The 25,148-nt window shown below is 43.1% G+C and overlaps 1 protein-coding gene across 1 annotated transcript in view; it reads left to right on the forward strand.

Moving 5' to 3' along the window:
- LOC144483726 (transient receptor potential cation channel subfamily V member 6-like) overlaps positions 1-25,148 on the forward strand; it is a 170,437-nt gene that overhangs the window by 96,294 nt on the left and 48,995 nt on the right. The window contains exons 11-14 of the mRNA XM_078202269.1: positions 8,378-8,543; positions 9,464-9,530; positions 10,983-11,251; positions 16,593-16,702. Of these exons, the coding sequence (XP_078058395.1) occupies positions 8,378-8,543; positions 9,464-9,530; positions 10,983-11,251; positions 16,593-16,702 (612 nt within the window). The remainder of the gene's footprint in view (positions 1-8,377; positions 8,544-9,463; positions 9,531-10,982; positions 11,252-16,592; positions 16,703-25,148) is intronic.

Genomic DNA, 25,148 nt, shown 5'->3' on the forward strand with positions numbered 1-25,148 from the left:
TGGTGGTCTACTGAAAACCAACCTCCTTGCAGACCCACTTCTCTCAGCATAGGGATCCAGTAACAACCCCTGGTGCAGGCCAGTAGTCCCAGTGGTGGTACCATATTGGAGAGGCTAGGCAGTTCCTGGTTACCTTATTCCTGCACCGGCTTCCTGGAGAAAGTGATGCAGGATTCCAATTGATTCTCCAACCAGTGTGCAAGATCCTTGTGATCACCACGAAATTCCATCAGTGTCCAGGAATGTAATAAATTCCACCAGAGCTACTTAGCCACATAAGAGAAGTGCTTTCACTAAGGACATCTTTCTGCAGTTTAGTTTTGTCATCATAATATGCACGCAGAAAAATACTAACATGATGCTGAAATCTAATGGGACACCTGTCTAATGAGAAACCTATCTCAGTCTGCATGTTGACCTGGATTTTAGTAAGTGACTGTGTGGTCAAGTTATTTTACATGACAGAGATGTGATGCCCTTGGAAGACAAAACAGTGGCAAGGTTTTGCTTTGTGTGTTGTGAAGTGAAAGCATACTCTGGAAATTAGAATTGCATGAGGTATGGTCAATAACCTTTATGCTTGAGGTGGAAAGCAATAAATGTGCTTGCTGACAATTGTTTGTGGCATACCTTTTCCACAATATAGGTTACTGATGGGTAGTTTTATCTGTAATGTTAGGTTATCTGGCATAGCAAGGTTTAATGTGGGACTGGGAAACAGTACTGTCCACAATGTGATGTAAAGAGGCACATGACCTGAAATGATGGTCAATAGTGGACTGGACAGAGACCTGTGTAGAAACAAGCATGGAGTTAGTTCTCAGCTTGAGCTATACCCTGTGTATATATATGTAGTTATACATTATCAATAAACAGTTAATATTCCAACATAGAAGACTCCAAACTCTTTGTGAAATCTATTGAACATACAACATGGTGGCAGCTAATGAGACTTTCAGAGAAGTTGGGGCAGAAATTCGAAAGCTGGAAAATTAAAAGAGCAGCATTCTGACCTAGCTGAAAGCACCTAAAGTGAAGACACAGAGGGAGAGAATTGGAAGCAGAAAGGCAAAAGAAAAAACAGCAATGTACAGCTGAGGACACCACATAATCTCGTGGAGGTCCAATGTGAATGTCCACAGAGTGCAGAGCCAAAAGACCTTGAAAACATGAGCAAAAACTTTCGTTCTAAGCCAGGACTCGAACTTTCTGGACCCTGTCTAAGGAACACTGTATCTGGCTTGTTTTGATTACACTGGTAAATAACTTAGCGATCCAGTTAAATATATGGACAAGACAATCAATGTAAGAAAGAGCTGGATTTTTTTGTGGTTTTGTTTTATTCCCTTATTACTTTGAAGCACCTTGCATACTTAAACAGACTTTGAGACAATAAATATACAGTCACACCCTGTTTACCTGAAATCCTTGTCCCTGCCGACAAGATCCCAGCACAGCAAGACACTCTTGGTTGTGTTAAAGCTATTATTGAGAAAGAAATTTTCTTAGTTACGTGGGCTTGCAAGAAGTTCTCTGATTACATTAGCAGCCCGAAAGTTACCATTGAAGTGGATGATAGACTGCTGGTTCCACTTTTAGATGAAAAAGAACTTGCAAAGATGCCCCTCTGAATTCAGAGATCCTGTTTATGTCTCAGGAGATTCACAAATGACATGGTGTACATTCAAGGGGAATGTCAAATGACTACAGACATACTAACCAGGACCACATCAACCTTCCTTTGACACATAATGTCAACCTGGTTAAGGAGCTCAGCCATACTTCTAAGTGACTAGGAGGCAACTGCTACCTACCTCAAGGAAACTTCAGCAAATCCATTGGGAGCAGAAGATAAGGGGTGCATCCACATCTGGTGTCACTGTCAATAAGGGTGCACACAGTTTAGGTCAGGCAGCAACATCATGAACATTTATTTTGAACAGCAGAAAAACTTTGCTGTGATAGATGATCTGCTGGTATACAACGAGCAATCAATCATTCCAGTCACCCTGCGGTCAGAGATTCTCCAAAACTTCACATGGGCTTTCCAAAGTGTGGAGTGTGTACCCAGCCTGCAGGATGGTGGCCAGAAATATCAAGGACCATTGAAGAAATTATCACAAACTCTCAGGAGTGTGCACTGCACGACCTGGACCAGAAAGAGCCCCTCATCCCCACACAGTTCCCGACCAGGCCATGGGAACAGATGGGAATTGATCTATTAGTTTTTGATGGCAATACTCTCTTCTTTCTTATGGCAATAATTTACTTCCCCATTGTGGTTGACTGCTTCCCCCGATGGATCGAGATGAAACAATTACACATGATGACCACTGAGGCGATTGTGAGATCCTTATCGAAATGTTTGCCATGATATCCCAAATCGGATGATGTCCGATAGCACCCCACAATTTGAAAGTGAATACTTCACCCAATTTGCCATCAGTTATGGCTTTTAACATCATACCGGCTCCCCAATGTTTTCGCAATCAAACGATGAGGCGGAAGTGGGCATCATTAAAGCTCTTCTGAGAAAGAACGGCGACTTCCCTATGGCACTTTTATCTTATAGATCCGCTCTGCTGCAATGTGGATTAGCCCCATGGGCAGAAAACTCAGCACCCAATCCCACTGCTGCCAAAGAAATTAATTCCAGGGTTGGCAGCCAAAGCCAACTGAAACATCTGAGAACAGTCCTCCAGGCAATGACTGCTTCCACTTACAATAGAAAGTACCATACTAGAAACCAGCCACAGTTACACAAAGGGGACAAGGTGTAGATATGGAACCTTGAAAGAGAGGGCATCATTGTCTGGAGCAATGATGACCAGCCAAGGTCATATCCCATCCAGACATTGGAAGAAATGATCAAGAGGAACAGGAAGAGCCTCCTCCTCATCTCGCAAGGTAAACCTCTTCCTGTATGCTTGAACGAGTTAGAAGATCACCAAGTGCCAGGAACATGGACCAAAACTCAAACTCTGTCATAGAGTCATAGCGGTCTACAGCACAGGTAAAGGCCCTTCGCCCATCATGTCTGCACTGGTCAAAGTCAAACCACCCAACTATTCTAATCCCATTTTCCAGCACTTGGTCCATAACCTTGTATGCCTTGGCATCGCAAGTGCACATCTAAATACTTCTTAAATGTTATGAAGGTCTCTGCCTCCACCACTTTTTCAGGCAGTCAGTTCCAGACTCCTATCACCCATTGGGTAAAAAAGTTTTCCCTAACATCCCCTCTAAACCTCCTGCCCCTTACCTGAAATCTGTGCTCCCTGGTCATTGATCCCTCCACCAAAGGGGAACATTCCTTCTTGTTTACTCTATCCATGCCCTTCATCATTTTATACACCTCAATCGTGTCCCCCCTCAGTCTCCTCTGCTCTAAGGAAAACAACCCCCGTCGATCCAATCTCTCTTCATAACTAAAATTCTCCAGCCTAGGCATCTTGGTAAATCTCCTCTCCACCCTTTCCAGTGCTATCATATCCCTCCAAAAATGTGGATTCCAGAACAACACAAAATACTCTAGCTGTTGCCTAACCAAGGTTTTATATAGTTCCAGCAAAACCTCCCAATTCTCCCTCAGTGTACCCAAACAGGCGCTAGAGTGTGGTGACTGGGGGCTTTTCACAGTAACTTCATTGCAGTGTACATGTAAGCGTATTTGTGACACTAATAAATAAACTTTAAAACTTTAAACTCTTAAACTCTATGCCTCGGCTAATAAAGACAAGTATACAATGTATCTTCTGAACCACTTTATCTACCTTTATTCTACCAACTTTATTCTACCAAGATACCATCAACACATCTCCTGTTCCACCAGACTCCTAGACCACTGCTACACAAATATCAAAAATGCCTAGCGCTCTATCACCCGCCCACACTTTGGTAAATCAGGCCACAAGGCTGTGCTCCTGCTCCCGGCTTACAAGCAAAAACTGAAATGGGAGAATCTGTCAAAGAAAGTCATGCCATGTTGGTCTGAGGAATCAAATGATCTTCTACGGGACTGCTTAGAGTCAGTAGGCTGGTCAGTATTTAAAAACTCAGCGACTAGTCTGAACGAGTACGCCACTACAATAACTGACTTCATCAGTAAGTGTGTGGAAGACTGTGCCAAAGAAGCAAATCCGCGTGTTTCCCAACCGGAAACCATGAATGAACAGGGATATCCACTGCCTGCTGAAGTCCAGTAAGAAGTCTCACAACACCAGGTTAAAGTCCAACAGGTTTATTTGGAATGACAAACTTTCGGAGGCTACTCCTTCTCACCTGATGAAGGAGCAGCGCTCCAAAAGCTCATGATTTCAAATAAACCTGTTGGAATTTAACCTGGTGTTGTGAGACTTCATACTGTGCCCGCCCCAGTCCAACACCGGCATCTCCACATCATGGCTGAAGTCCAGGTCTGAGGCGTCCAAGTTAGGTGACCCTAACCTATACAAGAAAGCCAGATATAATCTACCAAGTTAGAATCCCAGGCTAGCCACACAGATTCCCCGATGAGCTCAATGCATTTTATGCCCGTTTTGAACAAGTGGTCAACGAGAGCACGCCCTCCATCCCGGAAGCCTCGGACAAACCAGTGTCTGAGGTCAACATTGCCGACATCAGAACAGCCTTCTCAAAAGTCAACCCACGGAAAGCAACTGGCCCAGATGGGGTACCCGGACATGCACTCAGGTCCTGCATGGACCAGCTGGCGGGGGTATTCGTAGACATCTTCAATCTCTCCCTATACCAGTCTGAGGTCCCTACCTGCTTCAAGAAGATGACCATTGTCCCGGTACCAAAGAAAAACCAGGCAACGTGTCTTAATGACTATCGTCCAATGGCTCTGACATCCATCATTATGAAGCGCTTCAAAAGATTAGTCATGGCACAAATCATGGCCTGCCAGACTGCCTGGAACCACTACAGTTCGCCTATCACTGCAACAGGTCCGCAGAAGACACCACCTCCCTGGCTCTACACTCAACCCTGGAACACCTAGATAACAAAGACATCTATGTCAGACTCCTATTCATAGACTACAGCTCAGCCTTTAACACCATTATTCCCACAAGACTCATTTCCTAACTTCGTGGCCTGGGGCTCGGTTCCTCCCTCTGCAACTAGACTTCCTAACCCACAGATCGCATTCAGTAAGGATAGGCAACAACACTTGCTTCACGATCATCCTCAACACCAGTGCCCCACAGGCTGTGAACTCAGCCCCCTACTATACTCCTTATACACCTATGACTGTGTGGCCAAATTCCCCTCCAACTCAATTTTCAAGTTTGCTGACCATTGTGGTCGGATCTCAAAAAATGACGAGACAGAGTACAGGAAAGTGGTAGAGAGTCTGGTGAACTGGTGCAGCAACAATAATCTCTCCCTCAGTGTCAACAAAACAAAGGAGATAGTCATCAATTTCAGGAAACCTAGTGAAGAACATGCCTCTGTCTACATCAATGGGGACGAAGTAGAAATAGTCAAGAGTTTCAAGTTTTTAGGTGTCCAGATCACCAACAACCTGTCCTAGTCCCTCCATGCTGACACTATAATTAAGAAAGCCCACCAACGCCTCTACTTTCTCAGGAGACTAAGGACATTTGGCAAGTCCGCTCCAACTCTCACCAACTTCTTCAGACACACCATAGAAAGCATTCTTTCTGATTGTATCTCAGCTTGGTGTGGCTACTGCTCTAAGACCACATGAAACACAAAGTGTCGTGAATGAAGCCCAGTCCATCACTCAAACCAGCCTCCGATCCATTGCCACTGTCTACACTTCCCGCTGCCTCAGAAAAGCAGCCAGCATAATTAAGGACCCCACACACCCAGGACATTTTCTCTTCCACCTTCTTCCGTCAGGAAAAAGATACAAAAGTCTGAGATCACGTACCAACCGACTCAAAAACAGCTTCTTCCCTGCTGTCATCAGACTTTTGAGTGGACCTACCTCACATTAATTTGATCTTTCTCTACACCCTAGCTATGACTGTAACATACATTCTGCACTCTCTCATTTCCTTCTCTATGAACAGTATGCTTTGTCTGTATAGTGCGCAAGAAACAATACTTTTCACTCTATGCTAATACATGTAACAATAATAAATCAAATCAAATTAAATCACCTGTCCTAGTTCCTTACGGGACCAGTGTACGTACACACCAAGGTCCCTCTGATCCTCGGTGCTTTCCAGGGTCTTGCCGAATCAACAAAGGTTGCCCAAATCAACAGAGCCTATCGCTACTCCAAATGAGATCTGGAGGAATTGTCGTAGACTGGAGGGGGTGGGAAAAGGGATAGCCTGAGTGAAATGCAAGTACGTGTTGGGTAAAGATTTGGTGATAGATGCATTTAGTATTAAGGTATCTGGCAAAGCAAGGATTAGAATGGGATTAGGAAATAGCACCACCCAGAATATGATGTAAAGAGACACATGACTTAGTAGTAGAGTCAGTTGTGAACTGGACAGAGACAAGTGTGGAAGCAAGCCAGGATACATACAGTGGGGAGGATTTTCAGCCCGCGTTTGCCGTCAGAGAAAACGGCGGCACGGACGGAAAATCCAGAGAGACTCGGGAATGCAATTTGCTCCAGCGAGGTCACGTTTCCTGATTTTATCCACCCCTCGCCGGGGACATCACGAGGTTCACACCCACAAAGAGCAGGAGCCTCATTTAAATAGATTTTCATGAATTAAAACATCAATAATGGACTCCCTGCCACATGACCGTCCCTCACTAAGTATTCATATTTATCATGTCAGTGAGGTTCACAACAGATTTGTACAAATGAGAAACAGTCAAGGGGATCCCTCCAGGGACACAGAGGTAAGTATACCCCCTGGGGGAGGGGGGGAAAGGTACATACCCAACTGCCCCACAACTGGCAGGTCAGCACAGTGCCAGCCTGTGCCAGGGGGCAGTGCCAGGGATGGACTCCAGTGGGAGTCCCATGGGGGGGTTCATTTATATGTGGCGGGGAGAAAGTGGGCACTGAAATGGGAAAGGGAATGCCAGCGATGATTATCAGTGGGGGTGTGCGGGGAGGTGTAGAGGTCCCGATGCCTCCGTGGTGGTGGGGGGAGGAGTTTATTTTTTGTTCTGATCAGGATCATCCATTAAAGATGGTATCTCAATCTCTGTGGAGTGAGTCTTGCCATCTCTGAGGCCCCGCCCCACCAGAGTGACAGTGCGAACCTAGACAATTCATTTATTTTAGACTAAGAGACCAAAGATCTGGAGAGAAAACTGGTCTGTGTAGCTGGAGAGTTTCACGCCGGTTTTCAGTCTGCGCCTGACACTTAAGTTTTGGTAAGATTTCACCCACAGTAATGTGTTATCAATAAACTTTTAATACTCAACTGTACAAAACTCTGAATTCTTCATGAACGTACAGCATTAACTTATGAAATTCCTTTAAATGTATTGTTCTGTGTGTCTGTTTTCATAATACCTGTGTACACAATACGCACGATGCAATGCTGTCTTCTGGGGAGGGTTGCTCTGAAGAAATGCAGTGCAACCCAATTCATACAGCTGCATATTCATTTCTCTGCCCAAAAACAGAGCATCAGATGTCATATTGCTTCGTCATTCAGGCAAATAATTTTTTTATTGATTTGACTTAATTTATATTTATCATCTCTTCCCTCTCCCAACCTTAGAAATTCTGACAAAATGTGTAAAATGTCATTTTATTCAGGTTGTGACAGTGTAACTACATATGTAGTTTTGCCTTTATGTTTGATCTACATATGTAGTTTTGTACATCTACATATGTAGTTTTGCCTTTATGTTTGAACATAGATTTAACTTACGACTGCTCACCAAATAAACTGTAGCTCCTCATTAAGCTTGTTCCCTGTCTAAAAACACAGTGCAGCACGGTGGCACAGTGGTTAGCATTGCTGTCTCACAGTGCCAGGGACCCAGGTTCAATTCTGGCCTCCGGTGACTGTGAGGAGTTTGCACATTCTCCCCACGTCTGCGTGGATTTCCTCTGGGTGCTCCAGTTTCCTCTCACACTCCAAAGATGTGTGGGTTAGGTTGATTGGCAATGCTAAATTGCCTCTTTGTGTCAGGGGATTAGCAGGGTAAATGAGTGGGTAGTGCCTGGGTGGGACTGTTATGGGTGCAGGCTGAATGGGCTGTCTTTCTGCACTGTAAGAATTCTATGATTCTATGACAGGCAACAATGAATAGTTAACTAAATGAGCTAACATTGGAAATCTCTGGAAAGTAACTGGGCAAAAAATGCCTGAAATGAACCATAGCAAAAAAACCTCCCTTCAAGTGTCAACAACTTTATAACATAAGACTTTTTCTCTTTCTCCCACAACTTAGGAAATTGTTTTCTAATTTTGATTTCCAGGATTGTTTATGCTTGCTTTGTTCTTATCACCATGATACTAAGAGTTTTGAACCATGAATGGGAAACAGTTATAATGGCGTATGCCCTGATAAGTGCCTGGTGTAATGTCCTTTACTTTGCACGTGGATTCAAGTTGCTTGGTCCCCTGTGCATCATGATTCAAAAGGTTGGTAGTTTATTTTCTTAGTATGTCATTCAGCGAAAAATCAACTTGAACGTTCTAATTATAAGCATGGTGTCCCTTTTTAAGGGTCCTGTGTTTCTTTTTATTTGAAGATTGCATGAATATTCGTGTGGTTGATCATCTGTCACTCCAGAAGGAAACACTGACTTACTCATTTACAAGTTAGTTTTTTGGCTTTGACATTTGTTATCTGTGCCCAATTTTCTTAACTATTTTTTTCAGCAACTTTAGTGATTTTCATAACCTGTTTTTATAAATTCAAAATGGACACCAATACTGTTCGGGGGCGGGGTGGGACTGGGCTGAGTGAGAAAGACCAAACAAACTGTAATGCTTTTCCAAACATTTTTCTACCACGACATTCCTACTTTCATCATTGTTCTTACACTTCCTTAAAACATTGGTGCAAGATGGAAAAAAAATCATGTGTATTTTAAAGCCAAAGATAATGACTTCTTGGGAGCTCGGCTCAAAAAAGAGCCTCGCCCGATGGAATGGAAGACTCTTTCTGTTGGGTCTAAGGTTCCTGCATGAAATTAATTTCTCGACCTACCATTTAGCTTCTGGGCTCAAACTCAAGTTGTGGAGTCTATAGTTAATAGCCCTGTAGAACATGAGTAGCAACCCAGTAGGTTTAACAATGCACGATCTTTTATATGCACATGGCAATTAGTTGATATGAGGAAAGTAAGTGGAGTCAAAACCTCTAAAATACTAAAATCTATAGTAAGATCAGTCTTTCCTTAAACAAAAAAAATGGAGTTGATGTTATCCAAGCTTCTTTGTAGTATAATTGATTTTACTTTTAGACTACTTTCAAATTTACTGTCAGCAGCACACTGTTCTCATATTGTATCTGTCCGTAATGAAACTAATAAACTATTTCCCTTTTCTCCTATTAGATGATCTTTGGTGATCTCATGAGGTTTTGTTACGTGCTGATAATTGTCATTATAGGATTTGGTGCAGGTGGGTAAAGTGTAAAATGTATTGATACCAAGTAAACACTGCAAGTCAGAATTAAAGGAAAATGCTGGGAATACACAGCAGGCCCATCAGCGTCAGTAAAGAGTAAAGAATACATTTAACGTTTTGAGAGCCAATCCTTCATTAAAATAGCAAACTGACATCAATCTAAATTAAACAGAGAGTAGGAGGGGGCAGATATTGGATTGAATAGATTTTATTGTAATGCTGAAAACTGTTGCAGGAAGTATGCATATTTTATTGAGGCGATGAAAAATGAGGAAGTAATTTATTGAGGTAATTGTAAATGCTGGTTATCCGAAATAAAAAACTGAAACTGCATCTGCTTAATCCCCCTCCAATTTGAAACCTGTTGCCTGCAAGTCAGTCTCGAAATCCATGCTGCTATACTTTTTTTTTATCCCCACAGTTCAGAAAGAGGCCATTCGGCCCATTGAGCCTGCACCAACAACAATCCCATCCAGGCCCTATCCCCGTAATCCCATATATTTACTTTGCTAATCTCCCTGACACTAAGGAGCAATTTACCATGGCCAATCAACCTAATCCAGACATCTTTTGGACTGTGGGAAGAAACTGGAGCACCTGCAGGAAACCCACGCAGACACAGGGAGAACATGCAAACTCCATACAGACAGTCACCCGAGGCTGGAATTGAATGCGGGTCTCTGGTGCTGTGAGACAGCAGTGCTAATCACTTTGCCATCGTACTATTACTTGACTGCTTCCAGTTTGACAGGGTTACTTATTCAATACATTGCCTCTCTTCAGCCCCATCATTTTTTTCATTTTTATTGTAAAGAAATGCCTGGCAAGCTGATATAAAAATAATAATTGCAATTTTCTAACTACCTGGGAATGTTTACAGGACAACTAAGACTGATATAGGTCAGACAAAATGCATGTAAATAAGGCAAAAACAGTGAAAGGTGTGAGGAACACTGAGGTAATCTCAGTAAGTGTGGATCTGAGACAAGAACGTTGGCAGTGCAAAATATAGTAAATGGGTGCTCAGCATGATTTGCCTGTTCTATCCAGTGGATGATAAAGCCATCTCAAAGAAGCTGACTGAAGTCTCCAACAGCTGTCACATTTTTCTTGGTCTCCTTGGATAGGAGGCTGAGGAAGTCATGGGTGGAGAGTTGGGGAAGAGATGTGCTGGCAACCTCCCACAGCACCTTTCAGTCAGAAGTTCTCTGAGCCGCTGGGTCAAGTCCCCACTTGCTGCAAGAACGCAGATGAAGAAAACTCTCTCTTAACCTGGAAAGTCAAGTAGCAAAGATTCCCAGCAGGCATACCACGGCACTTAGTGACAGATTCATGGATTATCTGCCCTGCTGTGTATTTCCAGTATTTTCTCTGTTTATTTCATTAATTTTACAGATTTAATATTTTTTATCTTTTAATGATTTGTTTATTTTTGAAATATCATAGGTTTCGATGTTCACTTTCAAGCCTTGGATCCAAATACTTATTTGTACTTCAGGGATTTTACCATCACTATTTTCACATTGTTTCAGCTGATGATGGGTCTCACTGAACTTCCGGGTCCACCTGAGATCAAGATCCCCGACATTATCATTGTCCTTTATATGGTGTACATGTGTTTTGGCTTTGTTCTCCTCCTGAATCTTTTCATTGCTTTAATGGGTGATACTCATTATCGAGTCGTCAGCGAACGAAAGTCTCTGTGGAAAGCTCAGGTAGTGAATACTTTAATATTCTTTGTAAAAGATTTTATTTTTCGGTTAGTTTTCTTTTAGTCCAATTTATGAAAATATATGGGTTTTTTTTAGATCACATGCACTGAAAATAAGATTAATGGTGGCAGGTAAATTTAGGACCATTGTCAAAAATTGTCAAGGGTTGACTTGCTGCAAGGGGCAAGGGGACAAAAAAAAGTCTCTTGGCCAAAATGTTACCATCGTTCATGCCAGCAGGATCCCGCTGTAATGAATGGAGATTTGCTGGGCGCCAAATTCTCCGACCTCACTGCAGCGGGAGCATGGCGTGAATGGCTGGTAAGATCATGTCCCTTGTCTTTTAAGAAACGAGTAGATGTTCTAATGGGAGAACTTCTAGATGAATGTTCTGAATGTATGCTCACCATAATTATGATGTAAGCCGTGTCATTCTAACTATCTCAAAATTTGACAAATACATTCAAAATAAATATTGATGGTTTCTTATAAATTATGATCAGAGACAGGTCACCCTTCCATACTAAGGCAGCATTCCAATGAGAGTAATGAGGTTGACTCTCAGGACAGGATTGTTTGGACAGTGACGTTTCCTGCCCCATCTGAAGAGTCAATGGGGAATGCATCTTGCCAATCACAACAGCCCAATATACATTTAACACTCTGAAGAATGTTCATTGGCTGGTGACAGGACTTCCACCACTCACTCAGGCAGAAGTCCCACTCCAGAGTGCTGACAGCCGGTCATTCGGCAGCAGTGGTCAAGACTGGGACTACAAGCAGTCCCCAAGTTCTCAGTCCCAAAGACCAGGACCAGCTAGGTGTTGGGGAGAGGATGGGAGAGAAGGCCAGAGGGAGGGAGGGGCCTGGCCATTGATGGGGAGGTCAGGGGAGTGAGAGCACTATGAGTGAGCAGACCTTGAGAAGAGAAACATGATGAGGAAAGGTGGACATTGAGAGAGGTGCCCCACCTTTCTCTCCTAAGACCTGAATAGGGTGGCTTGCCAGGGTTCCCACTGCCCCTGAACTCCTGCCAGCCTCAAAATTGAGGTCAGATGGGAAGTGACCAATTACTGTCCACTTAGGTGCCTTAGTTGGGGTGAGGACAGGCTACCATAAGCTTTGTCTGCCCCATGTAAAATTATAGACAGGTCGGGGGAATGCCGCAAGGGACGTGGAGGCCACTCAGGGAATTTGAAGGGCTCCGTCTGTAAACATACCAGCTGGGGTCCATAAAATTATACCCTCATTGCTATATTCCAATACTCTAGTGAAATTTGAACTGGAGACAATGCATTAAGAAGTTATTTTTTATTTGACATTTCCTAGCCATAGTACAGCAATCCAATTAATGAGATTCTGTTCCCATTGATGTTGTCACTTCAGTTTCTAGTTCCTCCAACAACCCAAGACAAACTTTTGTCTGTTTAGCTGTTGCCTCTCGGCTGAAAGATTTGTTGTTTGTGCGATCTTTCATGAAAAGATTTGAAATAGCTGCCTGCAGCATCTCTATGGCACATTGTGCCCTGAGATCTAATAAAATGCGCAGGGCACTCATTAACTATACAAGTCACGACTAAACAATAGCCACTTACAATGATTTGTGTGTGCAGCCATGCTATCCATTGGCTCAAGGACTATCAGGGGTCCTCTTCATTGGAGAACGGCATTCTGACTGCAGAGATGCAACAATAATTCACTGAGCAAATGGCTGGAGGAGGAAGGGAGTGAGCAGCCAGGTTTTCTGGTGCTGCATTGGAGACATGGGTACAAGCAGTGTGGGGGAAGACATTCTTCCCCCTCACCCCCCACCATGGAATAGGACGTTCATTCTCCAGGCTTCTACTCAGGAGGAAGCATATAGCAATCGTGGAGTACGTCAATGTCAGAAGCATTGCCCCAAAGAACAGAACTGTAATGCAGAGAGAAATTCAGTCACTTAACTAGTTAAAGTAAAATCTGCTGAAATACTCCCGCATCAGACCAGTATCACTCACTGCCTTGCAGAATGTGTGACCTCGCCCTCCCCCCACGATTCTGCACCATCCTGCAATCGCTGCATCGTGAATCACTAAACAGCCTTCTCCTTGAGATGAATTTTTAAGGTCCTGATGGGGGCATAAAAATTGTGCTGCCAACCGGTATGCCAGTTTCCTGGCACCATTTCCCCCCCAGCTTATCTCTCTGGAGGAAGGGTGGAGGATCATTGCCAATTCAGTTTGTTATTGGCCTATAAAAGCTGAGTGTCTAGAATGTTCCTGTCAGCCTCCAGGTGCTGGAGCCGGGAGATGGCCTTCCTGGAGGCTGCAAACACAGGCTGACCAGCAGAGGGGTTCTGTTTTGGGGATTTCTTACTTCAAGTTTTAAAAAGCCCTTCCATCTTGAAGCACATACTCTCTCTCTTACTACCTTCCCCTGGCTTTGAGAGCCCACTTGCCATCCAGGATTAGGCGGTGAGCCTGTCCGTTGCTATTAATTGGCCAATTCAAGGAAAATCTTAGCTGAATGATCTTTTCCCACAATGTGCAGGCTTCTGATCCCCATTTGATTATGAAGATGGAGCCCTGAAACCTGTGGGGAAAATCCTGTCTCTGTGTTCACACACTTATCACTGTTACAAGCCTCACCCTACACACACATGCATGTATACACTGCCCCGTCGACAGCCCTTTTCCCCTGGAAAGAGCATCTTGATCGTCATGGAGGAAGCAGACCAGAAACATGGCAACTGGTCTCACTGGAGAAGTCCTTTATACCTAATCCTTTTGACTCTTTCTACTTTTCTTTCACACCACACAATGCATGACGAGCTGCAGATGATTTCGGCAGCCACTTCTCTCTCTTTGGTCTTCTTCACACTGCAAGCATTTTATTATTTCAGCTACTGAGATGGTCAACATCCCTCAACCAGTAGAGAAAGAGGAACAGAGTATTACCTTGAAGATGCATCATTACTTGATCTGACTCTCGGAAATATCAGTTCTGATACCGGCATCACGCAGACTTTAGAGGCTACATTGGAGGAAAGTGACTTTCTGGGCGTAAATTGCACAGGGATTGGGCATAGGGATAGGCTGACACTGATGCCAGCTCACCAAATGGCAAGGTCACATTTCAGTTCTATTGCCGAGGACTCCGATGCTGTCTTTGGCTCAGGCTACTAAAGAAGACACACAAGAGGAAATTCCAGCTGCACTAGATGGTCTGCAAGAGAGCTTGTACACAATGCATTGAATGCTGCTGCCATTCATAATCCAATTAGGCAAATGTGTCAGAAACAGGCATCAGGTCATAATTTGCATATGGTTTGGGGCTGATGGCCCTGAACATTGACTGAGCAGCCCTAACCAATATACCAGGCAGATCGTTTATGATATAGAAGATCATGTCGCGCTGCCGTATTAGATCCTTGTGCCTTGTCTCCAAAGTTCTCAATTTGGGGAAGTGGGATGCATGCCTTTGAGGAAGAGATATGCATGCAGGTATGATCAGGCAACCATTTCTCCATCTAAAACACCTTGTGAATTAATGGCGACCTACTCACAGGAAGGATTATCCTTGCAGTGACATGTTTACAAACAAACCCTTTCGATGTTTCTAGGTAATCTAATTGAGGAGAAAATGTTGATGTCGGGCTTATACTCTTCACAGTGAGAAAACTTGATGGAGAGATAATTAAACTTCAGAAGATAATGAAGTCCATTAACAAAGTTGACTTGGAAATTTTTCTGTAGTGTAGCGAAAGATTCAACTGCAAGGACACCATTTTGAAATGAGAATGTTAGCAATAAAAGGGCAGAATTCTTCTTCACAAGTTATCAGACAATGCCATTAATGCAGGTAGAATAGTCTCATCAGACAATAGTGTGCATGTGGAGAAGGAAGGGATTACCAGAAATGGTAAGAAGATGAGAGTGAGAAGTTGAGACCAATCAAAAATGAGCTGGCTCATTAAACCACAGTCTGTTCTTGTGCCTGAAACAAAAATGTTCCCCTGTTTATCACTTGGTCGGCAGCATTCTTCACCATGGACCCTACGCCGAGATCAGATTTAACAGAGAACAAAGTAAGTGCATCTATTCCAAGAAGTGGACATCAGCCATCCCACTCATTCTTCACCTTGTGCCACACCTGAATGACTAAATGTGTCTTTCTTTTCCCAGTTTTAGAACTTTCCTAGTACAGTCTTGGGCCAGGGTTGTAAGAGGTGGTTGGCTACTTGTATGGCACAGCAGGCTTATGGGACTTAGGTAGTGTTCTTCTTATTGTTGTTTTGCCCTGTTAGTAAGTTGCTGCTGATGTATCACTGATGCCTGTGGTGATACAGTCTGGGTGCCACCACCTGCATTGTTTGGTGCAGAGGGAGAAGGTCAGGTTTCTGACATTGCTGCTATCCTGAGAAATGGCTGCCTCATGTAGATCATCTCCAGCTGTCAACATTGTATTGGGCCTCGGACCCATTTGTCCATTGAATGATGAGATGGCTGGTTTAATAGCCATTATCACCTCCTGTAGGCCTTGATAGTTGGCCCCAAGTATATGAGGGCCATACACAATATGCTGTCTAATTTGTCCCCAGCTGTCACCAGGGCAGCAGTCTGTGTATAATTCATGGGATGTGGGCATCGTTGGCTAGGCCAGTATTTCCATAAAGAAACAGACTGGTCCTGGATCACTTACACAATGGGAGGCTCTCATTGATTCCAGCTGAAGGTGCCACACATTCCATTCGTGTCTGCAGCAAGGAAAAACCTCCATGTTTTTCCTATAATTGAGAGCAATACATATGAATCACAGCTGCCTGGTTACGGAATGTCCATGGAACTGATCACGGAGTCTGCATGAAGATATGTTGTTCATTGAACATCATTTTTGGGTAAATACGCTTGAGGCCTGGATTCCATGATTCTAAACTGGGGACAACCTTCTCTACTCCTCATGCTGGGAACTCATCACATCCTCATTCACTATTTAGTTCCAGAAGTTGTCAACCATTTCTTACAATTTAAAGGCTGCACTGATACTTTTGACTCATCCTCCCACACATTGCTTGTGCATTACACAAGAGCTGTGTCACTGAAACATGACAGGATATTTGAGTTGGCTGACAAATGTTTCAAGGCAGGGTTAAGAGTCGTGGATGATTGGGGGATACAAGGCCCAGCGCTGGGGGTAAGTGTAAATTTTCCCATGCATTTTTCGGGGCCTAAGTAGCACCCTGAAGAGTAAACCAGAATGTAACTTAACATCAGAAACTTAAAATAATTTGGATGCTGTTTCTCCTTTATATTCAGAGTTTACACTTAAACTAATTTAATTACTGAAAAGATTAATGCTGTTTCAGATTGCTGCAACCACTCTTCTACTTGAGAGGAGACTGCCAGCCTGGCTGTGGCCTAGAGCAGGAATACCAGGAGATCTGTTGGGTCTCAACGTGGAAAAGTGGTACTTAAGGTAAAAATGTACAGCTGTGAGAAGAAGCGTTTTCTAGAATATTTGCTGCTCGGAAAGAGTTATTCACCAAAGTTATTTGGTATTTGAAATAAATGTGTCAGCTTTCACATATACGCATTTGCTGCTGGAGGTTCTTAACATGTGTCTCGTCACTCCTATCTACTAGTTATCACGTTATCATATTAAACCATCAGTTAGGAATCATGAATGTATCCCTTTTATAGTCAGTACGTTTGGTGTCATTGAACAATATTAATATGCAGCGACATTATGTGTGTAGAAGTGTGTGTTTAGGGAGATTAGCCATGGGAAATGCGTGGGGTTATGTGGACAGATAGGGGAGAGGCCTTGGGTAAGATACTGGCTGGAACTCTACCGCCCCGCTCGCCACGGGAATTGGAGCAGGCAAGGGGCAGACCATGGAAAGGTCCATTGACCTTGAGCGGGATTTTACGGCTTCGGGACGAGAGAGGCCATAAAATCCTGCCCACTCTGTCAGAGAGTCGGTGCAGACTCAATGGGCCGAATGGCCTCTTCTGCACTGTAGGGATTCTATGATTAGCACGTGTTGCACAATTGAATGATACACTGAGATATCAATACGAGGGTTTTAATGTAAAGAAACACAGATTTCCTTTTTGCAAAAATATTTCAAAATTCATGGCATGTCATGTAGGCCCGAATTATTTTACAAAAGGCTAAGGGAATACAAATTATTATTTCATCATTTACACCATTACAAAAGTAAATCATTTTTTAAAATTGCTTTTAAAATGTATATATTACCTTCAAAAAGTGAACTTCAGGTAACAAAAATCTATGTCCGCACACTTCCTAGTTTATAGTTCCTAGTAGTAATTTATCAGCTTGTACAGATGGGGAGAGCAGATTTGTCATGCCTACTGAAGCCAGCAGTGGTGTGGTTGTTGACGGCAATCAAGCATTTATAGCTGCTGATATTCAGTTGTTTGTAATTGGATTTAGTTCCAACTGTCTGAGATGCTCTCATTTAAGTTTGCTTTGTCTCATCTTTCAATTTTAAACTACTTCATGAACTCATGATTTGCTTATTCCTTCTGCATTCTACTCTATGGAAGTCAGTGAGTCATGACATCTCTTGTCTTATTAATAGAATTTATCCTAGAACTTTCATTTTCCATGTACAATTCTGGGAAACAGTGGAGTCCTGTGACAAGTCTTGCATTTAACATGATAACAAATCCTGAAGGCTAACTCTGTAATGCCGTCATTGCTGCTACTCTGCATAACCAAACAAACAAATAACATCTCAGTGATGGAAGCAAAACTTAATCATGCATCCAATGGGGAAATTTGCTTTAATCTCTATTATATGGCTTTAGATCAGTGATGCAAATTAAAATTGCTTTTGGATTAGTGTTATCTTTTGAATTTATAACCAAGGGAGAGTGGAAAGAAGAATCATGTGGAAAGGAGAATCAGGTAGGATGTACAAATGCAGCTGATCTGATAAATTCCCCACTCCTGTCAGAGCTGCAAGTTTAACTCCTGAGGTCTCTATGTGAAAACAAATAGATTGTTGAGATTACAGGTGGGATTTTCCAGCCACGCTCACCCCAAGGCCAGAAAATCCTGTCGGAGGTAAACAGACCTTTGCATGGTCCGCCCTCACCCTCTACAATTCCCATAGCGAGAGGGACAGAGATACTCTGTCCTACATGTCAGCCAGGGTACAATAGTTTAGTTCTAAGAAGAAAAATGGACACTTTATTTGAAAATCAAACATTAAGGATGGGCATCTGATGCAGTCAGGAATTTTTTAAAAATTGTACAATCAGATAGCTGGAAATAGCTGTTCACACCTTAGCAACTTACATTTTAAAATAACTAATTCACTAATTTCTCGGCCATTGAGAAGAATCAGTTTGACTTTCAAGTAAGACTGCTTTAACTGCAGTTTGTGGTTTAATTCATCATGTGGTGTACCATCAGTTTACTTCTCAGTACTTCTGTTCCTACAAAAGAATGAGGGTAAATGAGGGTTACGGGAATAGGGCCAGGGTGGGATTGTGGTCGGTACAGACTCGATGAGCCAAATGGCCTCCTCCTGTACTGTCGGGATTCTATGGAAAACTATCTTACCTATAAGTAAATTTTACTATCAGCTTTAGACTAAGAATAATGGCTTGAAAATGCTAGCCCAAGGAAACTCAGGGGAGGGCCATTAGTCTGTTCCTGAATCTGAAGAGAATGGCTTAACAAATACGAGACCGGTGAATTAGGATCCAGTTGGTTCAGCCCATAATTTTTCAGAATAACTATCAAATTTTAATTTAAAAGCAGAAGATATTAGAAAACACTCAAAGTCCAGCAACATGAAGAAGGCATTCGGCATGCTTGGTTTCATTGGTCAGAACATTGAATACAGGAGTTGAGACGTCTTGTTGAAGTTGTACAAGACATTGGTAAGGCCATACTTGGAATACAGTGTACAGTTCTGGTCACCCTATTATAGAAAGGATATTATTAAACTAGAAAGAGTGCAGAAAGGATTTACTAGGATGCCACCGGGACTTGATGGTTTGAGTTAAAACGAGAGGCTGGATAGGCTGGGACTTTTTTCCCTGGAGCGTAGGAGGCTTAGGGGTGATCTTATAGAGTTCTATAAAATAATGAAGGGCATAGATAAGGTAGATAGTCAACATCTTTTCCCAAAGGTAAGGGAGTCTAAAATTAGAGGGCATAGTTTTAAGGTGAGAGGGGAGAGAGACAAAAGTGTCCAGAGGGGAAATGTTTTCACAGAGAGGGTGGTGAGTGCCTGAAAAGAGGTAGTAGTAGAAGCGGGTACAATTTTGTCTTTTAAAAAGCATTTAGACAGTTACATGGGTAAAATTGGTATAGAGGGATATGGGCCAAACGCAGGCAATTGGGAATAGCTTAGTGGTTAAAAACCGGGCGACATGGACAAGTTGGGCCGAAGGACCTGTTTCCATGCTGTAAACCTCTATGACTCTAACATCAGTGAAGAAAGAAATAGAGTTAACTTTTCAGGTCAATGATCTTTTCTCAAATCTTGATCTCATTCCAATTATTAAGGAACAGAACAACGTGCAAGATATTGACAACACTTGAATTCTCATCAACCCATCACAGAATTGTTACAATGCAGAGGGTGGCCATTCAGTCCTTCATGACTGCACTAGCTCTCTGAATGAGCAATTTCCTTAGTGCCATTATCTTGCCTTCTCCCTGTAATCCTGCACATTCTTCCTTATCAGATAACAGTTAATTCCCCTTTGAATGCTTCAATTGAGTAGGCCTCCATCACATTCTCAGGCAGTGCATTCAAGACCTAACCACTCACTTGAATGAAAAAAAACTTCAGATCAGCGTTTGCTTCTTTTGCCAATTCTTTTATTTTACGCAGGTAGGATTAGATAATGTTTGGCATTAGGACTGATATCAACAGCAAAATGATTACTGTATTTTTGGTGGCACAGCGGTTAGCACTGCTGCCTTACAGCGTCAGGGACCCAGGTTCAATTCCCGCCTTGGGTGTCTGTGTGGAATTTGCACATTCTCCCCGTGTCTGCGTGGGTTTCTTCTGGGTGCTCCGCTTTCCTCCCACAGTCCAAAGATATACAGGTTAGGTGGATTGGCCATGCTAAATTGCCCCTTAGTGTCAGGGGGACTAGCTAGGGTAAATGCATGGGGTTATGGAATAGGGCTTGGGTGGGACTGTGGTCGGTGTAGACACGATGGGCCGAATGGCCTCCTCCTGCACTGTAGGATTCTATGAATTTACAGTGCAGATTATAATCTTGTAAAGAATTATACTTCTTGTTTTTGGTTTGATGCCAGACATTTCTTGACATTAACATAAAATTTATAGAAAGCTGGGAGCTATCCTTAAAATTGTGGTTGGGGTGAACTTGTGATGCCTTACAATGAAATATGCAAATTTATTTTAACAAATCATTTTTTGGAAATGGCTCTGGATGATTTTTTTTTAAAGTTGCTTGAACAATGGCGCAGAACCCCAGAGTAGATAGGTGAGTCAGCCAATCACTTTTCAACCTAATGAGTGTCAGAGGGTGATGAGGGGATGTGGGAGAAGAGATCTCAGACCAGCTGAATAGCAGACTGCTCACCACTTCACATTATCCACCGGCATTACATGTGTCTGTTCGGCACAGCCCAGCAGATCACAGAGGGAATGAAATGTTATAGATGCCATCAATGCTGATTCAAAAGGGGGAATCCAGGGCACATAGTGCTGCTAAGACATTAGATCATCAGAGGTGAAGGTGATACTAAATTGACTTTGGTGCAGTGCATTTATGATGAAGAAGGTGACATCAGAAGATTTATGTGATATATCTGATACAATTGATGGATAGTGATTAAATTGCATATGATAGAGGTCCACAAAAATGGAATTCTCTGTACAAATGATGGCCAGGATTTTATTATGGACAAATGAAAAATATGTGGGAAATGTAGTATAATTGCAGTATAATGCACTGTTCAGGAATGATTCAAACTTTTAGTATAGCTGTAGCTCTTACAGCTAATGGATATAATATAGAAAACAGAACCAAACCAAAGTAGCTAGCTGCGGTAGTTACTGCCAACATCATAAGAAGGAAAGGTTTCACCAGCCTTAATGACTTTCGGATCAAACTTTCTGGAGGCACAGGTCTTGCTGCATTAACCCAGAGGACAAAGGAGGTAATTGGAGCAGTAGCAAATCACCCAAGGAGTGTCACTTTGTCCAGACTAGTCTTATTGGTGTGAGTTCAGCAGGGCAGCATGGTGGCACAGTGATTAGCACTGCTGCCTCAGAGCGCCAGGCATCCGGGTTCAATTCTGGCCTTGGGTGACTGTCTGTGTGTCATATGAGTCAGGAGTCAGGAAATTCACCAACTTTCCGCATCCGCCTCGGGAACAGTGCTCTATCTAGCCTTCAACCATCACCCACTCCCCATGATCCATTCATTTAACTCACATCTCCCACCTATCCCTATGGCCTTTTATTGTCCCCATACTAATTTGATGCCAGACCATCTTTGTGGCCCTTTTATAGCCCCAGTGCCAATGTAATGCATCTCATGCCAACACATGGCCCTAACCCACCATCCTTTAGATTCCCTACAGTGTAGAAGAGGCTATTTGGCCCATCAAGTCTGCACCAAATCTCTGACAGAGTAACTTACCCAGACCCTCTCCCCCACCCTATCCCCATGACCCCACACATCTACCATGGCCAACCCACCTAACCTGCACATCTTTGCCCTTGCCTGGTTTCCACCATAGGCAGACTTCAGGAGTCATTTTGAGATGAAATAAAATAAAGGTCTTAAAATGTATTAGTCTTTACTATAGTTTAAAAAAAATCTCCCATTCAAAATGTTTTAAAAACCCGCAAGTACCATCTCTAATTAAAAAAGACTTGCATTCATAGTCCCATATTAAAAACAGCTAATTCTATAGTATAATCTTTGCTCTGTCAGTCAAATGGTGAACTTGCATCCTACTCCATGCACCCCCTCTCCACCCCCCACCCCCAGCTAAGATAGTTGTTGGTTGTGGCAGCCAAGGGTTGGAGATTTAAATAACTTGACAGCTCAACATTTCTACAAACCTTTTCCATCCTTCATGAGCCTTTATGTCTATTCCATAAATTTGTGTCTCCTATACTGCAGGTTAAGACCCATGCTTGAGTGAAAGTGGGGACTATTTAAACTCAGCAATGAGTCCAAATGGTGCAGCTGAGTTCAGGTTTCCCTCATGTGTGAGTCACATCTCATTCCCTTTCCGCTCCTGGCAAAAATTAGGGCTATTGGAAATGGAGGACAAATATGGAATGCCACACGATTTTTGAAGGTCTGTAGAGTCTTCCTGACTCTGCGAAAACCCTGCCCTTGGTATCTGAACTGGTAGAAATAGAAATATTGGTAATTCATCAAAATTGAAATGGTAGTTTCACTCCGTGTTTTGATGATGGTTGATAGAAAATGCTTTCTTCTTTACAAAGCATCATTCAGGGTGAAATTCTAACAGTTGATAATCCAATTTTTTATTTCTCTGTAATCAAGGAGGATTTGAAAATGAGCAGCACAGATCATGGTTTTGACTGTTAACTATGGATGGTTCTAGAATGGAACTGCAATCTATCTAGAATGTATTAAATTCACTGGGCTCAATGGACCTGCCCATGCTCCGCCCTTCACCCGCTCCGATTTCCGTGGTGGGCCAGTAAAATTCCAGCCAGTATGTATATCATGTGCTCCTTATTAGGGTGTCACCATTTATTGTCATTCCCCTGTATGGCACCCCAGTCACCATTAAGTGAGCAGCTGCTAGCTGCACTTTTACCAGCAGATGGCGTTCCAAAAGCTCCAATTCCCTAGGCTTCTGATAAATTTCAAAAACTTTCCTCCCGCTGTCCAGATATCTCTTCAAGTAGGTTAAAGTTTCAAATGTGATCTCGTTTTATAATAAAAACATTTTTTTATTTATTTCCTCCCCCTACGTCCTGGCTGCTGCAGATGGTCTCCTCCACATACGCCTAGGGCCTGTTGACTGTTCATTGATTTGGAATTAATTTTTAATTTTAATCACTATTTTATAGTGCAGCAGCATTAGCAGTCTGGCTGGATATGAAGTTGGAGATTTCATTATATGACTTCCTCCCTCTAACTGCTCATTGAGCACTGTTGTGGCACTATTGAAGCATTGTTCCACTGTTGACACATTGCGCCACTATTGACACATTGCGCCACTATTGACACATTACGCTACTATTGACGCATTGCGCAACTATTGACGCATTGTGCCACTATTGACGCATTGTGCCACTATTGACACATTGCACTACTATTGACGCATTGCGCCACTATTGACGCATTGCGCCACTATTGACACATTGCGCCACTATTGACACATTGCGCCACTATTGACACATTGCGCTACTATTGACGCATTGCGCCACTATTGACACATTGTGCCACTATTGACACATTGCGCTACTATTGACGCATTGCGCCACTATTGACACATTGTGCCACTATTGACACATTGCGCTACTATTGACGCATTGCGCCACTATTGACACATTGTGCCACTATTGACACATTGCGCTACTATTGACACATTGCGCTACTATTGACGCATTGCGCTACTATTGACGCATTGCGCTACTATTGACGCATTGCGCCACTATTGACACATTGCGCTACTATTGACACATTGCGCCACTATTGACACATTGCGCCACTATTGACACATTGCGCCACTATTGACACATTGCGCTACTATTGACGCATTGCGCCACTATTGACGCATTGCGCTACTATTGACGCATTGCGCCACTATTGACGCATTGCGCTACTATTGACGCATTGCGCCACTATTGACACATTGCGCCACTATTGACACATTGCGCTACTATTGACGCATTGCGCCACTATTGACACATTGCGCTACTATTGACGCATTGCGCCACTATTGACGCATTGCGCTACTATTGACGCATTGCGCCACTATTGACACATTGCGCTACTATTGACGCATTGCGCCACTATTGACGCATTGCGCTACTATTGACACATTGCGCCACTATTGACACATTGCGCTACTATTGACGCATTGCGCCACTATTGACACATTGCGCTACTATTGACGCATTGCGCCACTATTGACACATTGTGCCACTATTGACACATTGCGCTACTATTGACACATTGCGCCACTATTGACACATTGCGCTACTATTGACACATTGCGCCACTATTGACACATTGCGCCACTATTGACACATTGCGCTACTATTGACGCATTGCGCCACTATTGACACATTGCGCTACTATTGACGCATTGCGCCACTATTGACACATTGCGCTACTATTGACGCATTGCGCCACTATTGACACATTGCGCTACTATTGACGCATTGCGCCACTATTGACGCATTGCGCTACTATTGACACATTGCGCCACTATTGACGCATTGCGCTACTATTGACACATTGCGCCACTATTGACGCATTGCGCTACTATTGACACATTGCGCCACTATTGACACATTGCGCTACTATTGACGCATTGCGCCACTATTGACACATTGCGCTACTATTGACGCATTGCGCCACTATTGACACATTGTGCCACTATTGACACATTGCGCTACTATTGACACATTGCGCCACTATTGACACATTGCGCTACTATTGACACATTGCGCCACTATTGACACATTGCGCTACTATTGACGCATTGCGCCACTATTGACACATTGCGCTACTATTGACGCATTGCGCCACTATTGACACATTGCGCTACTATTGACGCATTGCGCCACTATTGACACATTGCGCTACTATTGACGCATTGCGCCACTATTGACACATTGCGCTACTATTGACGCATTGCGCCACTATTGACACATTGCGCCAGTATTGACACA

This window comes from Mustelus asterias, chromosome 3 (genome assembly GCF_964213995.1).
Source record: "Mustelus asterias chromosome 3, sMusAst1.hap1.1, whole genome shotgun sequence".
In the NCBI taxonomy this organism is placed as follows: Eukaryota; Metazoa; Chordata; class Chondrichthyes; order Carcharhiniformes; family Triakidae; genus Mustelus; species Mustelus asterias.